The sequence below is a fragment of the Lemur catta genome, chromosome 1, assembly GCF_020740605.2.
Source record: "Lemur catta isolate mLemCat1 chromosome 1, mLemCat1.pri, whole genome shotgun sequence".
NCBI lineage: Eukaryota > Metazoa > Chordata > Mammalia > Primates > Lemuridae > Lemur > Lemur catta.
This window is the reverse complement of record NC_059128.1, coordinates 31,100,246-31,121,075: the sequence shown is the minus strand read 5'-3', so window position 1 is coordinate 31,121,075 and position 20,830 is coordinate 31,100,246. Positions and strand designations below refer to the sequence as shown.

Sequence of the window (20,830 nt, the reverse complement as noted above, 5' to 3'; positions counted from 1 at the left end):
GAAATTGTGCAGCCACTTTGGAAAACAGTTTGACAGTTCTTCAGAAAGTTAAATTGGTTGGGGGCGGTGGCTCATGTCTGGAATCCCAGCACTCTGGAAGGCTGAGATGGGAGGATTGCTTGAGGCCAGGAGTTTAACACCAGCCTGAGCAAGAGCGAGACTCTGTCTCTACAAAAAGTAGGAAAATTAGCTGGGCGTGGTGGTGTGCGCCTGTAATCTCAGCTATTTGGGAGGCTGAGGCAGGAGAATCGCTTGAGCCCAGGAGTTTGAGGTTGGCAGTGAGCAATGATAATGCCACTGCACTCTAGCCCGGGTGACAGAGTTACACTCTGTCTCAAATTAAAAAAAAAAAAAGTTAAACATATAGTCATATAGTTCTGTGATTGAGCAATTCCACTCCTACATATATACGTAATAGAATTTAAAACACATGTCTACACAAAAACTTATATACAATGTTCATGCATTATTCATAATGGCCAAAAGTGGAAATGATCCAAATGTACATGTGTTGACAAATAGGTGAGGAAAATTTGATCTATCCATACAAGGGAGTATTATTCAGCCTTAAAAGAATAAAGTACTATTTTATGCTAAAACATGGATGAACTTTGAAAACATACTAAGTGAAAGAAGGAAGATAAAGAAGGCCACACATTATATGATTCTGTTTCTATGAAGTGTCTGGAATAGGTAAATCCATAGAGACAGAAGGTAGACTAGTGGTTCTCTCCCGCGGCTTTATTTTTCGCTCCCTGTGGTGGTCTTCATCTCCAGGCCAGGCCATTTTCCACACTGCCATCTGAGCACGAGATCTAAAATGCAGATTTGATTTGTCTCTTCCTGCATTTAGGATCCACGCCCTGCCCCCTCCTCCTGCCTCATCTTTCTGCAGTCCTCAGGGGAATCGCGCATTGTTCTGTAGGGCTGAAGGTATTATGTGCCTCTGTGGTAAGCACTCCCTCCTCCCCTTTTACTCCTGGCTAATACCTTCAAGACTCGGATATTGCCTCTTCTGAGAAGTCCTCCTGACTCTTCCCTGCCGGGGTCCCTGCTCCCACCACATCCTGTGTGCAGCTGGGTCACAGCAGCTAGCACTGGACTGGACTGCCACTTTCGCTGCCTCTCTTCTCACCAGGCTGTGAGCTCCTTGAAGGCTGCAGCCATACCTTATGGCTGTATCCCTAGGATTTAACAGAGTGCTAGGTCCACAGAAAGTACACAGTAAACATTTATTGAAGGAGAAAAGGGAGCAAAGCATCATGGCTTTTTCCTGTCGCTTTATTCACCATCATAACCCATGCTGGATCTTTCCAGATCACACTTTCCTTTCTTCAAAACGACTTTCTCAGAAGCCACCTGTTTTCTCAGATTTTCAAGAATGTACGACTGAAAGGATAACTATCACATATCAAACTTTAACTCTTGCAAGGTGATTGGCTACCAGTTGACAAATTTATTCAAGCTAAATGTAGTAGGTAATAATGGCAAGTAATCGTCCCCTTTTTGAAACATGTGTTTTTAAACCAGGATGTAGGTAGAGAATGATGACTGCTGCTTTTTTTCAAGAGACAGCGTCTCACTCTTTCACCCTGGCTAGAGTCTAGTGGCTATTCACAGCCATGATCTTAGCTCACTGCAGCCTTTAACTCCTGGGCTCAGGTGATCCTCCAGCCTCTACCTCCCAAGTAGCTAGGACTGTAGGCATGCACCACCATGCCTGGCTAATTTTTCAAATTTTTTGTAGAGACAGGGCCTTTCTATGTTGCCCAGGCTGGTCTTGAACTCCTGGCCTCAAGCGATCCTCCTGCCTTGGTCTCCCAAAATGCTGGGATTACAGGCATGAGCCACCATACCTGGCCTGATGACTGCTTTTGTCAAGTAAGGCTGACCTCTACTTAGTTTAGACAGATGCTGTTATTCCTTTAATATCTAAAATAACACAATTCAGAGACAGAACCTAAGGGATTACAGTGGTTGGTTTCAATAATCTTTGAATAAGTTTGCTTGTCCTTTTCTATTAATAACCAGATGCTTGGTATTGAAGATGTATGTATGTGTGTGTGTAGGGATACTCAAGCTTTGAAAAGAAGAAAGATGTTCTTTGTTCCCTCCTCCACCCCAAGAGGAGAAAACCACGGAATAGGAAAAGTAGAAAACACTTTCCTGTGTGACCTAAGAATTGAGTCACAGTAGGGTGTGGCATTATGGTTAGAGTTTTCAGAGAATTGATGTTCCAAGATTTAATTGGCCTAGCCTTTATATTCTTTCATAGGGAATGTAGAATATTCAAGCACACTGTGTGAGATTCTTTAGGAACCATTTCTTTTTTTTTCTCCCCTCCTCTACTCTGAAGGAATAGAAGCCATTTCAATGAGAAATCAATGGGCCTGTGTTTGTTTGTGTTTCTCCTTCTCACGCAAAAGCTGTCTTTCAAAATGACTTAGTCATGTTACGGACAGATTTTGGGAAGTCTTAGGTTACACCATCAGTTTCCAGGAAACGAAAAAAGGGGGAGGGGGCGGAAAAAAACACGGAGATATCTCATCCAGTTGATCTAATCTGTAATCCTCAGCATGTGTCAGGCCTTTCCTTGTTATCCCATTTAAACAACTGTGTGAGGTAGGACACGTTTAGAAACTGAACTTGGTTAGAGATCTTGACTGTCCTGTAAGTTAAGGAGCAGATTCCAACTCACCAGCATGCAAGCCCAGGGTCTGGGGCAGGGAGCTACATCAGGACTGTATGGCAGAGTTGCAATCACCAGCCTGGTATGTCTTCCTTTAAATCCTTTCTGGAACAAGGAAGAGTAAAGAATTTTTAAAGATCACATGCTGTAAAGAGCAGTACTTTATCCCCAGGGATTGTTGCTATTTCTTCCTCTGGTTAGATACCAGAAAGACTGAAGTTTTGTCAGATCTGTTGTTTCAGAGAAGCTTGACAGTCTTGTTCTAATGAGAATTATGGTTTTGTGACTTACCAAGGCCAGAGGAACGCTGTTCTTATCTCTACTCCTGCCTGTGCTGGGACCAGGTTGTTAGGGTGCCACCAGCTGACAGTCTGTCTGAGAAAGCCTGAGCTGGCTCAGCCTGATCTAGAGATGCTTAGTGGGTTGACATGCGTTTGGTTCAGAGGGGCACACGCTACTAAGCCTATCGTCAGAAGATGATAACTATCTATTATCCTTATGCAAGAAGGATAGTTGTAGCTGGGGAACCAATTAGGAAATACATAACAGGTGTTGCAAGTCATCTGTTACTATCTACCTTGAGTTAAATTTTCAAGTGTGCTTTGTTTTATTCAAGGATCACATTCATGCAAAAGCATCTATTAACACCATGTTTGTATCATTTGATCTTGAGGTTAACTCTGGTGTATGTTAGATGGACATGTCTGAGGTGACTGGCCTGGATCCCCGTGGTTACCCTCCATCCTTGAGCACCCAGTGCCACTATCCCTGACCCCTCTTCCTCCATCGTGGTCTTCACTGCCTCTGAGAACACCTGCCTGTTGCAGAGGCAACAGGAGAGCAGAGTGGAGAGGAAGGAGATGTTGAGAGGGCTGGTTAGAATTGTCTTCTCTGGGACAATGAAGTGAACTAGAACAAATATGTCTACTTGTGGGATATACTTTCTTTCCCTAATGTACCAAATTTATTTTATGAACTGGGTCTAAGGAGCAAAGAGCTGATTTTTAGATATCTCAAGGCACATGGTTCTTGATGTTGTACAACCTCTGAGAATTAAATGTACTAAATAAAATTCAGATCTCTGCATTTTATTGGTGGTAACCAAATGAGTTTACCTAAATAATAGTCTCTTCAAAGGTTATTACCCAAATCACATTTTAGGGATAAGAAAGAAATTTTGCTTACTTCAAATGGCCTGAATTAGCCCTGGCATTTTTTCCTCTAGTTTAGACTTTGGGTAACATTGCAACTTTGTCTTTAAAAAGCTGGTATTCCAGGCCGGGTGCGGTGGCTCACGCCTGTAATCCTAGCACTCTGGGAGGCTGAGGCGGGTGGATCGCTCGAGGTCAGGAGTTCGAGAGCAGCCTGAGCAAGAGTGAGACCCCGTCTCTACTAAAAATAGAAATAAATTATCTGGCCAACTAAAAATATATATACAAAAAATTAGCCGGGCATGGTGGTGCATGCCTGTAGTCCCAGCTACTCGGGAGGCTGAGGCAGTAGGATCGCTTAAGCCCAGGAGTTTGAGGTTGCTGTGAGCTAGGCTGATGCCACGGCACTCACTCTAGCCTGGGCAACAAAGTGAGACTCTCTGTCTCAAAAAAAAAAAAAAAAAAAAGCTGGTATTCCAGGTACAACTTTGAGGTTCTAAGAATTAGCAGGTACATCCCTTCAGAAGACCAGGAATCCCCTTTGCATGGGTGAGTCTGTGATGTTAGAAGTCATCAGTACCCTCTTAGCACCAAGTGAGATTATAGTCTTTGTTTTTCTTCAGGTTTCACCGACTTGTTATTCCTGACAAGCCAAACACATTTCCAACTGTTAGGGACAGTTTGTCCCCTAGCTTTTCCATCTATTATTCTGCCTTCTGCCCTTAGGCTACCTGTGGCTCAGTAGACTCTCTTGTGTGTCAGCCCACTTTAGTATTTTTGTTTATTTTTTAACTAACCACTGTAGTAAAGAGGAGTCAGCCCACTTTGAAACCTATCTCTCTTGACTTGCGGGGAGCCTGGGTAGCAGCTGGAGTCATCTGTAAGTGGAAGTCAGAGCAGTAGAGAGAATGATGTACCTTATGCTGTTGAAAAAAATACCTGCTCATCCATCACATTGTCTTATGCGAGTCTCTAACCAAAGAGTGATTCACGTGCTATAAACAGTTGGAGTTACTTAGCCTTGCTGAATTTCTCCCTTTGCAATGTGTGGATAACGTACCAGCAAAGGATGTGAAGACTAGCACATATCTGTAGAGTGGCTAGCACAATGTGGTGTGTGGAGGCAGATAATTCTGTTCCATTGCCTCTTTTCCTATCACTGGCTTCTTCCAGAGATTCACTCAGTAGCCCTGAAATATTAATAGAAGTGTTGTTTGCAGATATTGCTAGGGTCAGGTAGGGCTGTTTTGATTTCTTCCCTACCACCTGGTTGCATCATTCTGTTGGTGTACTTTTGTTCTCGTTCCACTCCGATGGAGCCTGTAAAGGTTTATCAAGGCCAAAGGTAACATCTGGGTCTGAAAGATCAAGATCAATAGTATTCAGTGTATTTTATTACCAGCACTTGGGGAGAGAAGCAATGAGGCTGTGCCAGTGTATAAAGAGCAAGTGAAAAGTGAGAGCCTTTCAAATTGGTTCCAAATCTGCTTGACATGAGAGCTTCTTTGAAGTTTCAGGTCAGGCTCATCTTGTCCTACAATGCCTCTTAAAAGAGAAGAAAGAGCAGCAATGAAACATCAGGTCTCATGTGACCTAGACTTGGAGATGAGTTGACCTGAAGAATAGAGTTAAAGGGACAGTTTCTTAAGCATGAGAGGCACATATTGCTTCCACGTTATAATATTTGCTGTTTTCACTATTATTCTAAGAGTCTTTAAAAATTTGTGAGACCATTTCTTATACCTTTTGACCTAGAAGAATTTGCCATAGCACTCTGATAAAGTTTTAATATTATTCAGTTTATTCTGTTCTTACAAATATTAATCTCCCATCAGCCTCCCCACTTCTTTCAAAAACTGTAGTTGATTGATTACAATTCATCTTCTCTACAACCACATTATTGCATTGCTCCCATATTCAAAGTTCTCATTCCTATTAAATTGGTCATTTCTTTCCAAACAATGGCATATGTATTTCTTCTTTTGGGCCCTTGTTCACCTTTGAGAAACCAATCTTGGGTTCTATACTCTATTGGTCCTTTGGGTGCTTTGATACTATTGGTACAGCGGACATTAGAGGAGAAAGCTCTTAGGCTACATCAGGATGGCGTAATATATTTGCTGATTCAGCTCTGTAATGAACAAGAATAGAACATAAATTGGTAATCCCAGAGCAACATAAGCGTATTTTCTTTTTTTTCACTACTTTTTCTTTTTTAAAATTTTATTATTGTTATTATTATTTTTACTAGTCAAGTGGAGCAGTGGGAGTAGAGAAGGAACAAAGGAATTGGTAACTGTGATCAATTAGTTGTAAACACCACTGTACTTGGATCAGCCCATAAGCTTTAGTATTTTGAGTTCTTATAACTTAAAGGTTATAGCAGTAGAATAAAAAAGTACTCATTGTGGCAGAGATTGCTAGCTGTCCACCAAAATCCATTCTCATCCTCTTCTGAACATAATCTAGACCTGCATTTGCTGGCCAGTGCCACATAAGCAGCATTGATGTGCCACTTCCAGGACAGGGCCTTTAACACATTGACTGCCACACTAGAAAAAAAAGTTTTCCTTGGGACCACAGTGTTTTATTACGAAAACAGAATAAAAACTTTGAAAACAAAACTTTATTTAATGAAAAATTTGTTATTTTTTATTTCTGTTTTCATTTATATATATATTTATTTTATGAAGGGGTGGGGGGTTGTGAGGAGGGGTGTTCAGTTGCCTTGTTTGTTTTTGTTGAGAAAGAGTCTCACTCTGTCGCCCTGGGTAGAGTGCAATGGCTTCACTGTAGCTCGTTGCAACCTTGAATTCCTGAGCTCAAGTGATCCTTCTGCCTCAGCCTCTCAGGTAGCTGGGACAATAGGTGTAGGTTGCAATGCCCAGCTGGTTTTTTCTTAACTTGTTTTTGGTAGAGATGGAGTCTCACTCTTGCTCAGGCTAGTCTTGAACTCCTGAGCTCAGGCAGGCAACCCTCCCGCCTCGGCCTCCCAGAGTGCTAGGATTACAGGCATGAGCCTCCGGCCTTTTACTGTTTTCTGTGTGTGAGTTATATGCAACTTGAAAAATAGTTCTTGCAGCACCCAAGTGAAGAGATGTGTGAGTTACATATGCTTCATGAGGTCCCAGGCTCGAAACTAGTGAGTTGAATACAACTCACATGGCAGTTAATGTGTTAAAAGAAGAGGTGTGCCTTCTCAATGCTTGCTTCCTCTCTGGCTGCCTTGAACCTGGGGAGACCTAGCTTTAGCCACACAGATGACAAAGTGCTAGATGTGGCAGAACTACAAGCCAGGTCCCTGAATCACTGCATGGAAGAAAGCTTCCTGCTGACTTGGAATACCAACCCTGGATATTAAGGGGACAAGAAATAAACTGTGTTTGAGCCATTATTTTGGGGAGTTTGCTAGAGTAGTTAACTTACTCTAATAACCTTACTTAAAAGAATATTATATATTATGATTATGCATAAAGGTCTGCAAGGATACAACAGTCAAGCCTGGGGAGTGGGATGGGGACTTCCACCATTATACACTTTCTTATTCAATTTTACAAAGAATTTCTATTTGCCAGTAAAGGAAGAAGGAAGAAAAAAGTAGCAAAACAGTGCTGGTATAAACTTCACTTGTTGTAGGAGTACTTCCTGGATCTTCAGTGAACTTCCTCTGGTCCTGTTAGCACAGCAGTCCCTAACCTTTTTGGCACCAGGGACAGGTTTCATGGAAGACAATTTTTTCACAGACTGGGGGTGGGGGTGTGTCATGGGTCAGGGAGGTTGTGGCGCTTAGGTCATGCGGGGCCTGTTTCCTAACAGGCCATGGACTGGTACTGGGCTGAGGCTGGGGAGTTGAGGATCGCAGTGTTAGCACTCATTGTCTCTAGTCCTTACCTGGCACTTAAATTGTGCAAATTAAAGAGCAGAATTGGGAGTGGGAGGGTAGTCCACTCAGGCAGGACCTCTCAAGATATTAATCCCTTAAGGGGGTCTGCGCTCAGCTTTGTGGATCCAGAAACACAAGGCTTGCTGTATGAGGGGCTCATCAGGCTTCCAGACCCAGAGAGACTCATGCTAACTACACTGGATTAACCAAAATGCCTGTGCACGATTATGTTGAGCAATAGTCTTTCCAGCATCCACTGTCTGGAAGCCCTTGCTGGTATGAAGGGATCCGGAAAACCAAGTGAATAACCAGAAGACTGTTTGGTAAGAAGCAATGAGAGTAAATGGAGTTGGATGATTTTAGGAGAATCCACTGTCCAGATTGTCAATTCATCTGGAGAAGCACCCCACAGCAGAGTTACTCATCTAATGACTAAAGTCCTTTTATGAAATTCAGTCTGGCTTCCTGGAGAGCATTGCTATAAGACTGCCAAATCCAATCCTCTTTGGGCTTTTTAGGCTTTGTGCAGCTTTTTCCTCATAATGCAAGTGAGCAGAGTACTGTTTTCTGTCACACATATCTGAGTGTACATCCTAGTGTCCATGATTGGACTTGAGTGTTTCCCAAGTTCTGTGACTTATTTTATCTACTGGATTGAGCATCTTAAGTCCCCTGTATTTTTCTTAGTGGTCATGTGAGTTTTAATGAGTTAAAGTGCCTGGCAAATAGTTCTAAAAAGTTAGTTAATATTAACATTATTATTTTAGATTATAAATTTATAATTATATGCCTAATATTATAAAACACCAGGCATGCCCTGGTGTCTTACGTCTAATAAGAACCTAATGATGTGGTTTGAGGAGGATACAGAGATAAACATGGATATGGAAGTGGAAACACCCAAGAAATAGACACCACCATTCAACACTGCATGACTGTGTTGCCAACAGAGACAAGATAAGATAGTGACTTGAAGGTTAATTAAGGCTTTATTGCTAAGTCTAAAGTTTAAAGTGTCCTTCCCATATTTTGAGACTTGTTGAAGTCCATAATGACTTTACTCATGGCTTTTTGTCTTTTTAAAAAAATTTTTATAGATGTTTTATTTGGTCATTTTTCTCTTGGTTCACAATGTTTTTGGCCTGCTGTCATATTCTTCTCACTCCTCCCCCCCTTTTCTTTTTATTTAGTTTGGATCTTCTTCAGTTTGGAGCCTTTTATGTGATTATTTCTTAAAATGCAGTGACTGAAAGATACAGAATTCTTGCTGCAGGTGTATCTTACCTTTAATTAAGAATAAGATAAGGTTTTCTGCAATCGTTTGGTTTGCCTTATGTTCCAGCCCATTGTTGGCCTTACAGATTTATGTTACGGTCATTGCTTGTCAGACTTTTACATTCCCTCAAAAGTTTGGCTTTGGATTGGGTTTGAGTTCAAGAGGTAAAGCTCAAACTGTATAGTTTAAATTCATGATGAGTCCATGCTGGTCTTAATCCAAATCTTCAACAACAATCTCTGCAAATAATAAAATATACTATTTCTGTCCTCTTAACTACCTCCCCCACCCTCGATACCTGGACTCCAGTTTGAGAATCAGGGCTATAAGGATACAATCTATGATAACATTCTGCCCTCTGATAGTTCATATCCTTTTTGATAGAGTTGGATTATTTAGTCCTCACCCTAAATGTAGCATCCAACATAGGTGGAAAAATGTTCGAACCTGTCAGAATATATTGCTAGTTCTTAAAATGTTAGAATCAGTAGGGATTCTTCTGGGAAACAAACTTCATACTAAAGAATACAGCTTAAGCACCCCAATTTGAAAATCCAAAATGCTCTAAAATCTGAAACTTTTTGAGTACCAACATGACATCACAAGTTACCTGAACACATTATTTTTTTCTCTGTATTAATGGTATGGTATGTCGTATTTTTTCCTGTTAAGTACTATGGTGTGAATAAGTATAAGAAAACCATTGCTTCTCAGCAGCATATAAATTCAGAGCCAGGAATGATGGTAATGCCAAACAACCATAGATTGTCCACAAGGGTGGCTGAGATAGTAACACCTTTGCTTCTTTTCTTTTCTTTCTTTTTTTTTCCTTTCTTTTTTCTTTTCTTTCTTTTTTTTTTTTTTTAGAGACGGGGCCTTGCTCTGTCGCCCAGGCTGGAAAGTGGTAGCATCATTATAGCTCACTGGAGCCTCTAACTCCTGGGCTCAAGTGATCCACCTACCTTAGCCTCCTGAGTAGCTGAGACTTCAGGTGTGCACCAACACACCCAGATAACTTTTTAAAATTTTTTGTACAGATGGGGTCTCACTATGTTGGCTAAGGCTAGTCTTGAACTCCTGACCTTCCACCTTTACCTCCCACCTTTACCTCCCAAAGTGCTGAGTTTATAGGCATGAGCTATTACACCTGGCTCTGACACCTTTGCTTTCTGATGGTTTGGTATATGCAACCTTTGATGCACAAAATTATTTTTAAAATTGTGTAAAATTAGGCTGGGCGTGGTGGCTCATGCCTGTAATCCTAGCACTCTGGGAGGCTAAGGCAGGAGGATCGCTCGAGGTCAGGAGTTTGAGACCAGCCTGAGCAAGAGCGAGACCCCGTCTCTACTAAAAATAGAAAGAAACTAGCTGGACAACTAAAAATATATAGAAAGTTAGCTGGGCATAGTGGCACATGCCTGTAGTCTCAGCTAATCGGGAGGCTGAGGCAGGAGGGTCTCTTGAGTCCAGGAGCTTGAGGTTGCTGTGAGCTAGGCTGACGCCATGGCACTGTAGCCCGGGCACTAGAGGGAGACTCTGTCTCCCAAAAAAAAAAAAAAAAAAGTGTAAAATTACCTTTAGGCTATGGGTATAAGGTGTACATGTAACAAACAAGTAAATTTTGTATTTAAACTTGGGTTCTAGCCCTAAGATATTTCATTATATTCAAATATTCTAGGCCGGACTTGGTGGCTCACGCCTGTAATCCTAGCACTCTGGGAGGCCAAAGCAGGAGGATCGCTCGAGGTCAGGAGTTCGAGACCAACCTGAGCAAGAGCGAGACCCCGTCTCTACTAAAAAATAGAAAGAAACTAGCTGGACAACTAAAAATATATAGAAAAAGTTAGCTGGGCATGGTGGCACATGTCTGTAGTCTCAGCTAGTCGGGAGGCTGAGGCAGGAGGATCTCTTGAGCCCAGGAGTTTGAGGTTGCTGTGAGCTAGGCTGACACCATGGCACTGTAGCCCAGGCACTAGAGGGAGACTCTGTCTCCAAAAAAAAAAAAAAAAAAAGTGTAAAATTACCTTTAGGCTATGGGTATAAGGTGTATATGAAACAAACAAGTAAATTTTGTATTTAAACTTGGGTTCTAGCCCTAAGATATTTCATTATATTCAAATATTCTAGGCCGGATGTGGTGGCTCACGCCTGTAATCCTAGCACTCTGGGAGGCCGAGGCGGGAGGATCGCTCGAGGTCAGGAGTTCGAGACCAGCCTGAGCAAGAGCGAGACCCCATCTCTACTAAAAAAAAAAAAAAAAAAAAAAAAAATAGAAAGAAATGATTTAGACAGCTAAAAAATATACATATAGAAAAAATTAGCTGGGCATGGTGGTGCATGCCTGTAGTCCCAGCTACTTGGGAGGCTGAGGCAGGAGGATCACTTGAGCCCAGGAGTTTGAGGTTACTGTGAGCTAGGCTGACGCCACGGCACTCTAGCCGGGGCAACAGAGCGAGACTCTGTCTAAAAACAAACAAACAAAAAAAAAAAAACCCAAATATTCTAAAATCCAAAATATCCCAAATCCCAAACACTTGTGGTCCCAAGCATTTCAGATAAGGGGTGCTCAACGTGTACAAACATTGGAGCCACATGGCCTGGATTTATACCCTGATTCTGCACTGAGCAACCATGTGACCTTGGTTAGGTTACTTGTCTTTGCTTCAGTTTCCTCATCTACAGAATAGGCATATTTTAGTTGCCTCACAGAATTGTTCTGAGTCTTAAAATAAGGATTTATGTTAAGCAGTTAGAACCTTGGCTGGGACCTTGTAAGTAATCAGTATTTCTCTTTTAGGATGCTTTTAGGATGCTTCAGATTGACTTTGTATTTATTAAAAAGTTTATAACATGAGAGTTTCTGTGTATTTTTGTCCTAAATTAATAGTACTTTTCTTTAAATTCTGTTCATTCTTCTTGGTATTTTATTTTCACTGTGTAACTCTGGGATATCTCAGGTCTAATTGCTACTAATTCTGTGATTGTTAGGTTAAGGCATTCAACATCTCTGGGTTTCAGTTTCCAAAGCCCAGCTGCTTCTGCTAAATGGTGTTCATAATAGGATCAACTTTACAGGATTGATGGGAAGATTGAGATAATCCTGCCACAATTGTGTGAACTTTGGGATTTTACTGTGATAAAATGTTTATGATGTGTACTTTGTCACAAGTTGTTATTTGTGACCCAGGCAAGTAAGAGTTGGAATAGCACATAAAATTCATCATGTCATCCCCTCATTTGTTCCCAGGCTGCCACCTAAAAGACTTTGGAGATTTGAGTTTTACTCCAGTGCCCAAAGATGATCTCTACAACAACCTGATAGTGAATCCACGCTCAGTGGGCCTTGCCAACCAGGAACTGGCTGAGGTGGTTAGTAGAGCAGTGTCAGGTGGCTACAACTGTGTCACGGTGGGAGGAGACCACAGGTAAGCTGGGAGATGGGGTGGGGAGGGGCTGGATTACATGGTGCTTTGTGCTAATCACTTAGCTTCTTTCTCAGTTTCCTTACCTGGAGAAAAATACCCTGCAGAATTTTTAGGGTATGATGTATATAATAGTATTTTAATGTCTAAGATCATGAGCTGCCAAAGGCACCATGTGATTTATTTATTTATTTATTGTACCACACACTGTATAGTAAGAGGGTGTGTACATTCAGACACAGCAAGTTCAAAGGTAGACTAAGTAAGATTTTTAGGCACTGTTTCATGCCTATCTCCTAGAAAGCTTTCTTGAGACACTATCTCATGACTTTGGAGAACTGGAAAGAGCCACTGATAGAATGAATTTGGTCATTTTTGTTAGCATTTCTGCAAATAGGTTTGTTAGAGATCCCCCTTAATGTGTGAATACATTTTTTACCTCCACAATATGAACCCTAGGTGGCATACTAATGCAATTAGTCTTTTGTCTTTTAGCCTGGTGTGTGTTGGCACACGCCTGCAGTCCCAGCTACTCAGGAGGCTAAGGCAGGATGATTGCTTGAGCCCAAGATTTGGAGGTTGCAATGAGCTACGATCACACCATTGCACTCTACCCAGGATGACAGACAGAGTGAGACTCTGTCTCAAAAAAAAAAAATTGAATTCTACAGAATTTCAAAGGAAGAAGAGATCAGTCTGGGCTAGAGTAGGTCAGATTTCACAGGGGAGTGTGATTTGAGCCAAGTAATGAAGGTTTTTGGTAGAAAGAAAAAAGGTATTTGCAGTACTAGGAGTATTAAGTACACCATACATAATTCTCAGTTAATCCTCCTAACAATGCTATGAGGTAGATATGGTTTTATTTAATTTACTGCTGGAAGCACTGAGGAACAGAGGTTAGAAACTTATTCAAGCTGGGCGTGGTGGCACGTGCCTCTAGTCCCAGCTACTTGGCAGGCTGAGGTAGGAGGCTCGCTTGAGCCCAGGAATTTGAGGCTAGCCTGGGCAATAAGCTTGACCTTGCTTTTGGGGGGGAAAAAAAAAAAAGAAAGAAAACTTACCCAAGGTCTAGAACCAGGAAGTAGCAAGCTGAGATTCAAATCAAATGTGACTTCTATAGCAATTATTTTCCCTGAGGTGCTCAGAGAGCTTTTCAGATCACTAAGCTTAAACTTTTTCAAATCACTAAAGTTAAATCTTTGTTATATCTGCAGACAGGTAGATTCCTCATTAGGAATAAAAATTCAGGTAAAACAAGAAAATGGTCAGATTTAAGTTCTCTACTGAGATGACTACATCATTCAATTAAATCAACCAGACGGTGGGTCTCCTGCCTCCTTAGCTCAGTGCTGTGTGTGGAAGTGTAGTTATTTAGTCTTTCCTTTGGTCAAGTCTCAGTCTTGGAGACTACCTATCAATGGGGTTATCACAGTCTTTGGCTTTTATTTTGCCTATAGCTATCTATATCACAGCCATGTTACTACTAACTTATTTCCTATTAAATGTTAAAACCTAGGCAATCTGGAAGATTCTAGAGAGGATGGGATAAGTGTATACCTTGAATAGCTGTTGAACATTCTAAAGAAAGAGGCATTTTTAGGTCACTGCTCCTTTTACATAGTACAACATATATTATCACCTTAATTAAACCAATTCTGATTTAAACAGGCCAACTATATTATCCCTATCTTATAAAAAAGGAAATTGAAGTCTACAGAAGTTAGATGGCCTGTCTCCAGTCACACAGCTCTTCCTGATCTAAAACTTCAGTATTCTGACTTAATCCACTGCCTTTACACTAGACCATGCTCTCCCTCAGAAGGGTCCACTGTGGGGCAGGGAGCCTAGAATGCTGTCTCATGCTGTATTGACCAAGGAGGATGGTTGCAGTTAGTTCCTAAGATGTTTAAGCTGCATTTCCCATCTATGTCAAATTCCTTGGTTACTGGGAAGACCGGCAGCTTTCCAACCACAATCTTATCAGCTATCTCCCTAGAGTTGAGATAGGACAGTTGGCTAATGTAAGCAGAGCCCTAGGACAAGGAAAGGAAAAAACAGAGAAACACTTAAGAATATTTGAGGCCAGGTGCGGTGGCTCATGCCTGTAATCCTAGCAGTCTGGGAGGCTGAGGCGGGAGGATCGCTCGAGGTTAGGAGTTCGAGACCAGCCTGAGCAAGAGTAAGACCCTGTCTCTACTAAAAATAGAAAGAAATGATTTAGACAGCTAAAAAAATGTATATAGAGAAAAAATTAGCCGGGCATGGTGGCGCATGCCTGTAGTCCCAGCTACTTGAGAGGCTGAGGCAGTAGGATCGCTTGAGCCCAGGAGTTTGAGGGTGCTGTGAGCTAGGCTGACACCACAGCACTCACTCTAGCCTGGGCAACAGAGTGAGACTCTGTCTCAAAAAAAAAAAGAAAGAAAAAACAATATTTGAATGCCATGCTAATGTATATAAAGCAATATGCAAATAAACCTCTATTTTAGTCAGTGGTCTAAATGAGTTCTTTAATTGGGTTGCCCTGTTACTTTAATGTCTTTAACAGATTTTTTTCAGTTTTTAAGAAGTATCACTTATAAGCTTTCTAAAAAATTATAATGCCTTATAATTCTTATCCTTAAAAAGTTAATATAACTGATTCTTTGGAAGTTAGACTTAGATCTCTCAGGTCTCTCTTAAGTGATATTAGCAACATTTTTTTGAGTTGTTCCAAATAGACCACATCATTTAACTGGATTTCACTCAAAGAACAAATATTTGAGGTAATTTTCTGCACCAGGGCTACTGGATCAAATTACATGGATTTGGGGGCAGCAGTGACATCTGTCACACTGCTGAGATAGCCAGCTTTGAATCTTTAGAGTTTTATATTTCTCCCTAACACACACTCACTCACTCAAGGTTAATCTTTGGGAACTACAACTCTAGACTCTTGTGTCACCCAAACCCAGCCTCAGTCTATGCCCTGACTTTGCCCTGAGAACAGAGTATAAACTGTGTTGGCTGAGGACATTTGTTATTGGTGATGTTTGCCAAGCAGAGGGTCCTGAAGATTGTATCTATTCTTTGCAGCCTGGCAATCGGTACCATTAGTGGCCATGCCCGACACTGCCCAGACCTTTGTGTCATCTGGGTTGATGCCCATGCAGATATCAATACACCCCTTACTACTTCATCAGGAAATCTCCATGGACAGCCTGTTTCATTTCTCCTCAGAGAGCTACAGGACAAGGTCAGTGGTCCAAAATGAAAGGTGAATGGCTTGTAGGGTTATCCCAGGGCTTTGAGGGTTAAGTAAGATTTCGGTGAAGAATGGGTTAAGTGTGGCCTTCATTTGTTCATCAAACACTGTTATGGGCCCAGGCAGTCTGTTAGATACTATAAAGGCATATAAAGATGACCAGGACATGGTCCCTGCTCTTGGTTAAAGGCTTGCAGGCCACACGCCACACTCTGACACATTGGTCTAGAAGACAACTCCATGATTTACCCCTGGGTAGTATTTTCCTGAGCTGTTCTGAGGACATGAAAGTCCATGTTAGGCATAGATTAGAATCTGTATATCCCTCCCCTCAGTGAGGAACCAAGTTAAAACAGGACAGCACAAAGATTATTCATTAGGCAGAATTCACGTTTTGCTGCTGGCAACTTGAGGTGGCCACTACTAGGTATGTTAATGAGAAACCAAGACAGCCTTAGAAGAAGAGTTTATTGTTCTTGAGAAAGCTGTACTGTGTTCTTCAGCTGCCCTTCTGAAACATTTCCACTTGTATCAGGGCTCTTTTCCAGATCAAGTGTGTCTTGTATTGCTTTAAACATATCCTGTGGGGTAGCAGAAGAAAGCAGACTCCATACCTTGGGAAGCACGTGATGATTATCTTGGTGAGACCAAGAATTCTTGATTAATCCTGTCTATTCCTCTTCATAGGTGCCACAACTCCCAGGATTTTCCTGGATCAAACCTTGTATCTCTTCCCCAAGGATCGTGTATATTGGTCTAAGAGATGTGGACCCTCCTGAGCAGTAAGTTGATATATTAGGGTTAAACTTTGGGCCAATCATGTTCCATCTGAAAGGTTGATGCTTGACTTAACCTGTTGTAGTCACTTAAAGGCACCCCCCCCAAATATACATTTGCTAAAAATGATTTTTAAACTAAGGACTCCTTCCTTTATATCTCACCACAGTTTTATTTTAAAGAACTATGATATCCAATATTTTTCCATGAGAGACATTGATCGACTTGGTATCCAGAAGGTCATGGAACAGACATTTGATTTGCTGATTGGCAAGTAAGTAATGACAGTGGATGTCTATTTCTGGGTCCCAGAAGGAACAGGGCAGACTCCCATAGGGCAGCATACTTTAGCCTCTTTTTTTAATTTTTTACTTTTTTTTTCTTCTTTTCACCTTTTCTTCCTGCTGGCACCTTGATCTTGGAATTGAGCCTGTCTCTTGAGGATAGGAGCTTTATTTTTAAAATAAAAGCAAAACATAAACATATAAAAATTTCAAATAGTTCAGAAAGACATAATATGAAACATAGGTCTTATTCTTCCGCTGGGGTTAGGAGGGGGTTTCCTTTAAGTCATTGCCCAGATCTGTCTCTCATGAATTTCTCTTTATCTCCATTTACATGCTTGGCTTTTGAGATGAGAGGCATTCATTGTTCCCAATGTCCCATTCTTCCCTGCCTCACTATTGCTTCACCTGAGTTTTATATCAAGCAAATCTTGGTAGTGTAGAAAGATGGCAGACGAATGCCAATCAAATGTTAGCTTTAAGAGCATTTTCCCAATACCAAGTCTTTACTTTTAGGTGAGTAATGTCAGAAATGCTACCCAGTAGTATGTCATTTTTTAAGCTGTTAAGAAATTTAGTTATTTGGCATTGGGTGTTGTATGTTACTTTCAGCCATTGGACACCTGGGCTAAACGGAAGTTAGAATTGGAAGATGTTAAGACTGCAGACATAGGTGTCAACGTGACTGGATAAAAATAAATAAATAACTAAAAATAAAAAAGATTACAGACATAAAATCAGAGTTAAGTCAGCTGCTATTATATTCAGAGAGTAACAGCAACTGTAACCTAGATCAAGCCAACATAAATTAGAATATATCAGAGCCCCATCTCATGGAAGTGAAGAATTCCCTCTATTGACAGTTATTCATGCAAGAGGTTCTAATGCCCAGGATAAACCAGAACTATATATTGGAGTTAGTCTGTCTGAGGCATGCAGAACAAATAGCAATATCATGAAGTGGTGTGCAGGAAGTTACTATACTAATTTCAGTACTTCCTGAAATAGAAAACCTAGAAATATTATTAACAGCTTTATTAGCAAAGTACCAGGACCAACAGCAATAAAATCAAGGAGTTGCAAACCACAGGAATGTTGAGCACAACCAAATAAGTATTCTTTTATCCTCTTCCTTTCCAGAAGACAAAGGCCAATCCATCTGAGTTTTGATATTGATGCATTTGACCCTACGCTGGCTCCAGCCACAGGAACCCCTGTCGTAGGGGGACTGACCTATCGGGAAGGCATGTATATTACTGAGGAAATACACAATACAGGTATGTAGCAACCAGGTATGCAGCCTGTTAACTACTGTGTAAATATGCTGAAGTCTCTTACCTACAGGAGGTTGTTTCTACTGTTCCATGTCATTGTAGATTTTGTTTTTCCTTCAACTTTTATAGCTAATAATCATATGGCCAGGCTAATAAAGGATATAATTATTTGGAGGCATGTTTGGACCTAGCTCTTAACAATCTATGCCAAGGTAATACTGAGTACAAAATTGTGTCTACTTAGACACTTATTAAATACAAGAATAAATTGCCACACTGATGCAGTTCCCTGTGTCTGAGTTATGTAAAGGTAGATTAAGATAAGAAGACAAGGCCAAGTAGCTATAATTTTTACTTTAATGTTAAGAGGTGGGGCCGGGTGCGGTGGCTCATGCCTGTAATCCTAGCACTCTGGGAGGCCGAGGCGGGAGGATCGCTTGAGGTCAGGAGTTTGAGACCAACCTGAGCAAGAGCGAGACCCAGTCTCAACTAAAAATAGAAAGAAATTATCTGGCCAACTAAAAATACATAAATAAAAAATTAGCCGGGCATGGTGGCGCATGCCTGTAGTCCCAGCTACTCGGGAGGCTGAGGCAGAAGGATTGCTTGAGCCCAGGAGTTTGAGGTTGCTGTGAGCTAGGCTGATGCCATGGCACTCTAGCCTGGGCAACAGAGCGAGACTCTGTTTCAAAAAAAAATGTTAAGAGGTTGGCTGGGCAGTGGCTCATGCCTGTAATCCCAACACTTTGGGAGATCAAGGCAGGAAGATCACTTGAGGCCAGGAATTTAAGACCAGTCTGGGCAATGTGGTGAGATGCCATCTCTATAAAAAATTGAAAAAATTAGGTGGGCATGGTGGCATGCACCTGTTGTTCCAGCTACTTGGGAGGCTGAGGCAAGGAGAATCACTCGAGCCCAGGAGTTCAGGCTGCAGTGAGCTGACTATGCCACTGCATTCAAGCTTGGGCAAGAGAGTAAGACTCTGTCTCTGAATGAATGAACGAATAAATAAGATAGACAGAGAGAGGTTGCTTCACTGGGAGTTGGGAATCTGGAGTTAAAGCTGATCTCTTGAAGATATTGGCAAGTTGGACAATATCTTGGGTCCGTTTTTGTAGGGTAAGTCTTGTACTAGAGCTTGTTTGATAGGATCTTTAATAAGGGGATAGAGATAGATGAATGGCTGACAAAGAGTGGCTACAGGGGTTACCATCCCAAAACTCATACTTATTTGTACACAGTTTCCATTTCTGTCAGAAAGCTTCTGGTTTTAGAGCTATTTTAAATAACCTTTCATTCCAAAATGTAAAGAACTACCCATGATACTGCTTCAATAACCATCTCATGAAACTGGGGTACAGACATAAGCATAGAGATCCCATATTGAAAGGTCCAGGGTAACAGGAAACTCTTGACTAGCTGGGATACAAATTGCACTGAGAAATTGGTCTCACTGGCTCTGGAGCCTGCTAGAACCTTAGGCAGTACAGAAAGGAAAATGGTACTTGTCTATCAGACATGACAGTGGCAAGTCTCATTCTCAGATCCATTAGGTGTTGCCAGTGGTCCTTGGGTTAGTGGCCAGAGAACCTGGGAGTTCAGGCCTCTACCTTGCTTCCCAATGATACCACTAAGACAGGATTTAATAATCTCTAGCAGTTAGATGTGGCAGTGGTCATGCCTTATCCCTCCTTCCCCCTGCTGCAGTATGATTTTATTCCAAAAGATCGTCATAACACTGTCAACTAGATACATAAAGCAGTTTGCTTAAACTAATTTACAGGGTGGCAATAGTCTGGAAACATAGGTAATATATATATGTTTTTAATAGTGCAAACCCTCTTGATTACTACTAGAGTATGCTAAAAGTACAGGTTTAGTTAGTGGAAATCAGAGATTCAGATCATCAGGTACCCAGGTCTATGTGCAGGAAATGATGGAAATGCTACAGTAAAATGCCTATTCACTGCAGTTTTGCAGTGCACTCAACTGTGCATTGCTAATAAGGGAAGACACGCTGACCAGATGTGATGGCATTGAGCATTTCATATATTAGAAAGTGACATCAGTAAACCATTAGATACAATCGCCTATGTTTCCAGACTTTATAGCTACCCTAAATATTCTCAGATACTTGTATTCTTGAACGCTAGTTTGTTCAGATGATTCTTCACCTAGAATAACCAACTAAAAAGTTAAATTCTTTAGAAGTGAGGTATGTAAGGGGGTGGGAGTGGAAGACATGTGTGGATAGGCTCTTCTGGTCTAATCTTCCCTTCCCCTCAGCCTGCTCCAGGCCAAACAGCAGTGCTGAGAACTTTGGAACAAGTTCTCAAACCCTCAAGGAAGGTAACTGGAGTCCAAATTAAATAATCAACATATGGCTGAATCTTCCCTTGACCCAAGAGTAAGATACTAGGTCAGTCTGCTCAAAGATAAATAAATGCGTCAGATGTGGGACCTGCCCTCAGAGCTCAAGCTTGTTAGGGGTGAGAACAAGGTTTGCAGTAATTAAGTTTCAGGGCAATGGTGTGGTGCTTTAACAGATACAGCATTAGAGTTCAAAAGTGGGAGTGGAGCTCTGGCTAGTAAGAAGTAGGAGATTTTCTTTGCCTTAATATTTCCCTATTTCTAGGCAGGCATCTGGAAAGTTCTAGTCATACTAGAGATGGCACACATTTTCCCAAGAAGCAGGTTGGAAACCTCTGCATCCCCCACCAAGCCCCTTCCTTTTCCAGAAGGCCTGATAGCTATGCCTATTATGTTAGCTGAACAGGGATGACTTATTTTTCATTACCTTAAAGATTTCTTTCAAGCCTACTCTAGTGTACTA

The 20,830-nt window shown here is 41.4% G+C and overlaps 1 protein-coding gene across 1 annotated transcript in view; it reads left to right on the top strand.

Annotated features, from left to right (window-relative positions):
- Positions 1-20,830, top strand: part of ARG2 (arginase 2) — a 32,199-nt gene that overhangs the window by 10,721 nt on the left and 648 nt on the right. The window contains exons 3-7 of the mRNA XM_045565266.1: positions 12,247-12,424; positions 15,494-15,653; positions 16,350-16,444; positions 16,609-16,713; positions 17,864-18,000. Coding sequence (XP_045421222.1) covers positions 12,247-12,424; positions 15,494-15,653; positions 16,350-16,444; positions 16,609-16,713; positions 17,864-18,000 — 675 coding nt within the window. The remainder of the gene's footprint in view (positions 1-12,246; positions 12,425-15,493; positions 15,654-16,349; positions 16,445-16,608; positions 16,714-17,863; positions 18,001-20,830) is intronic.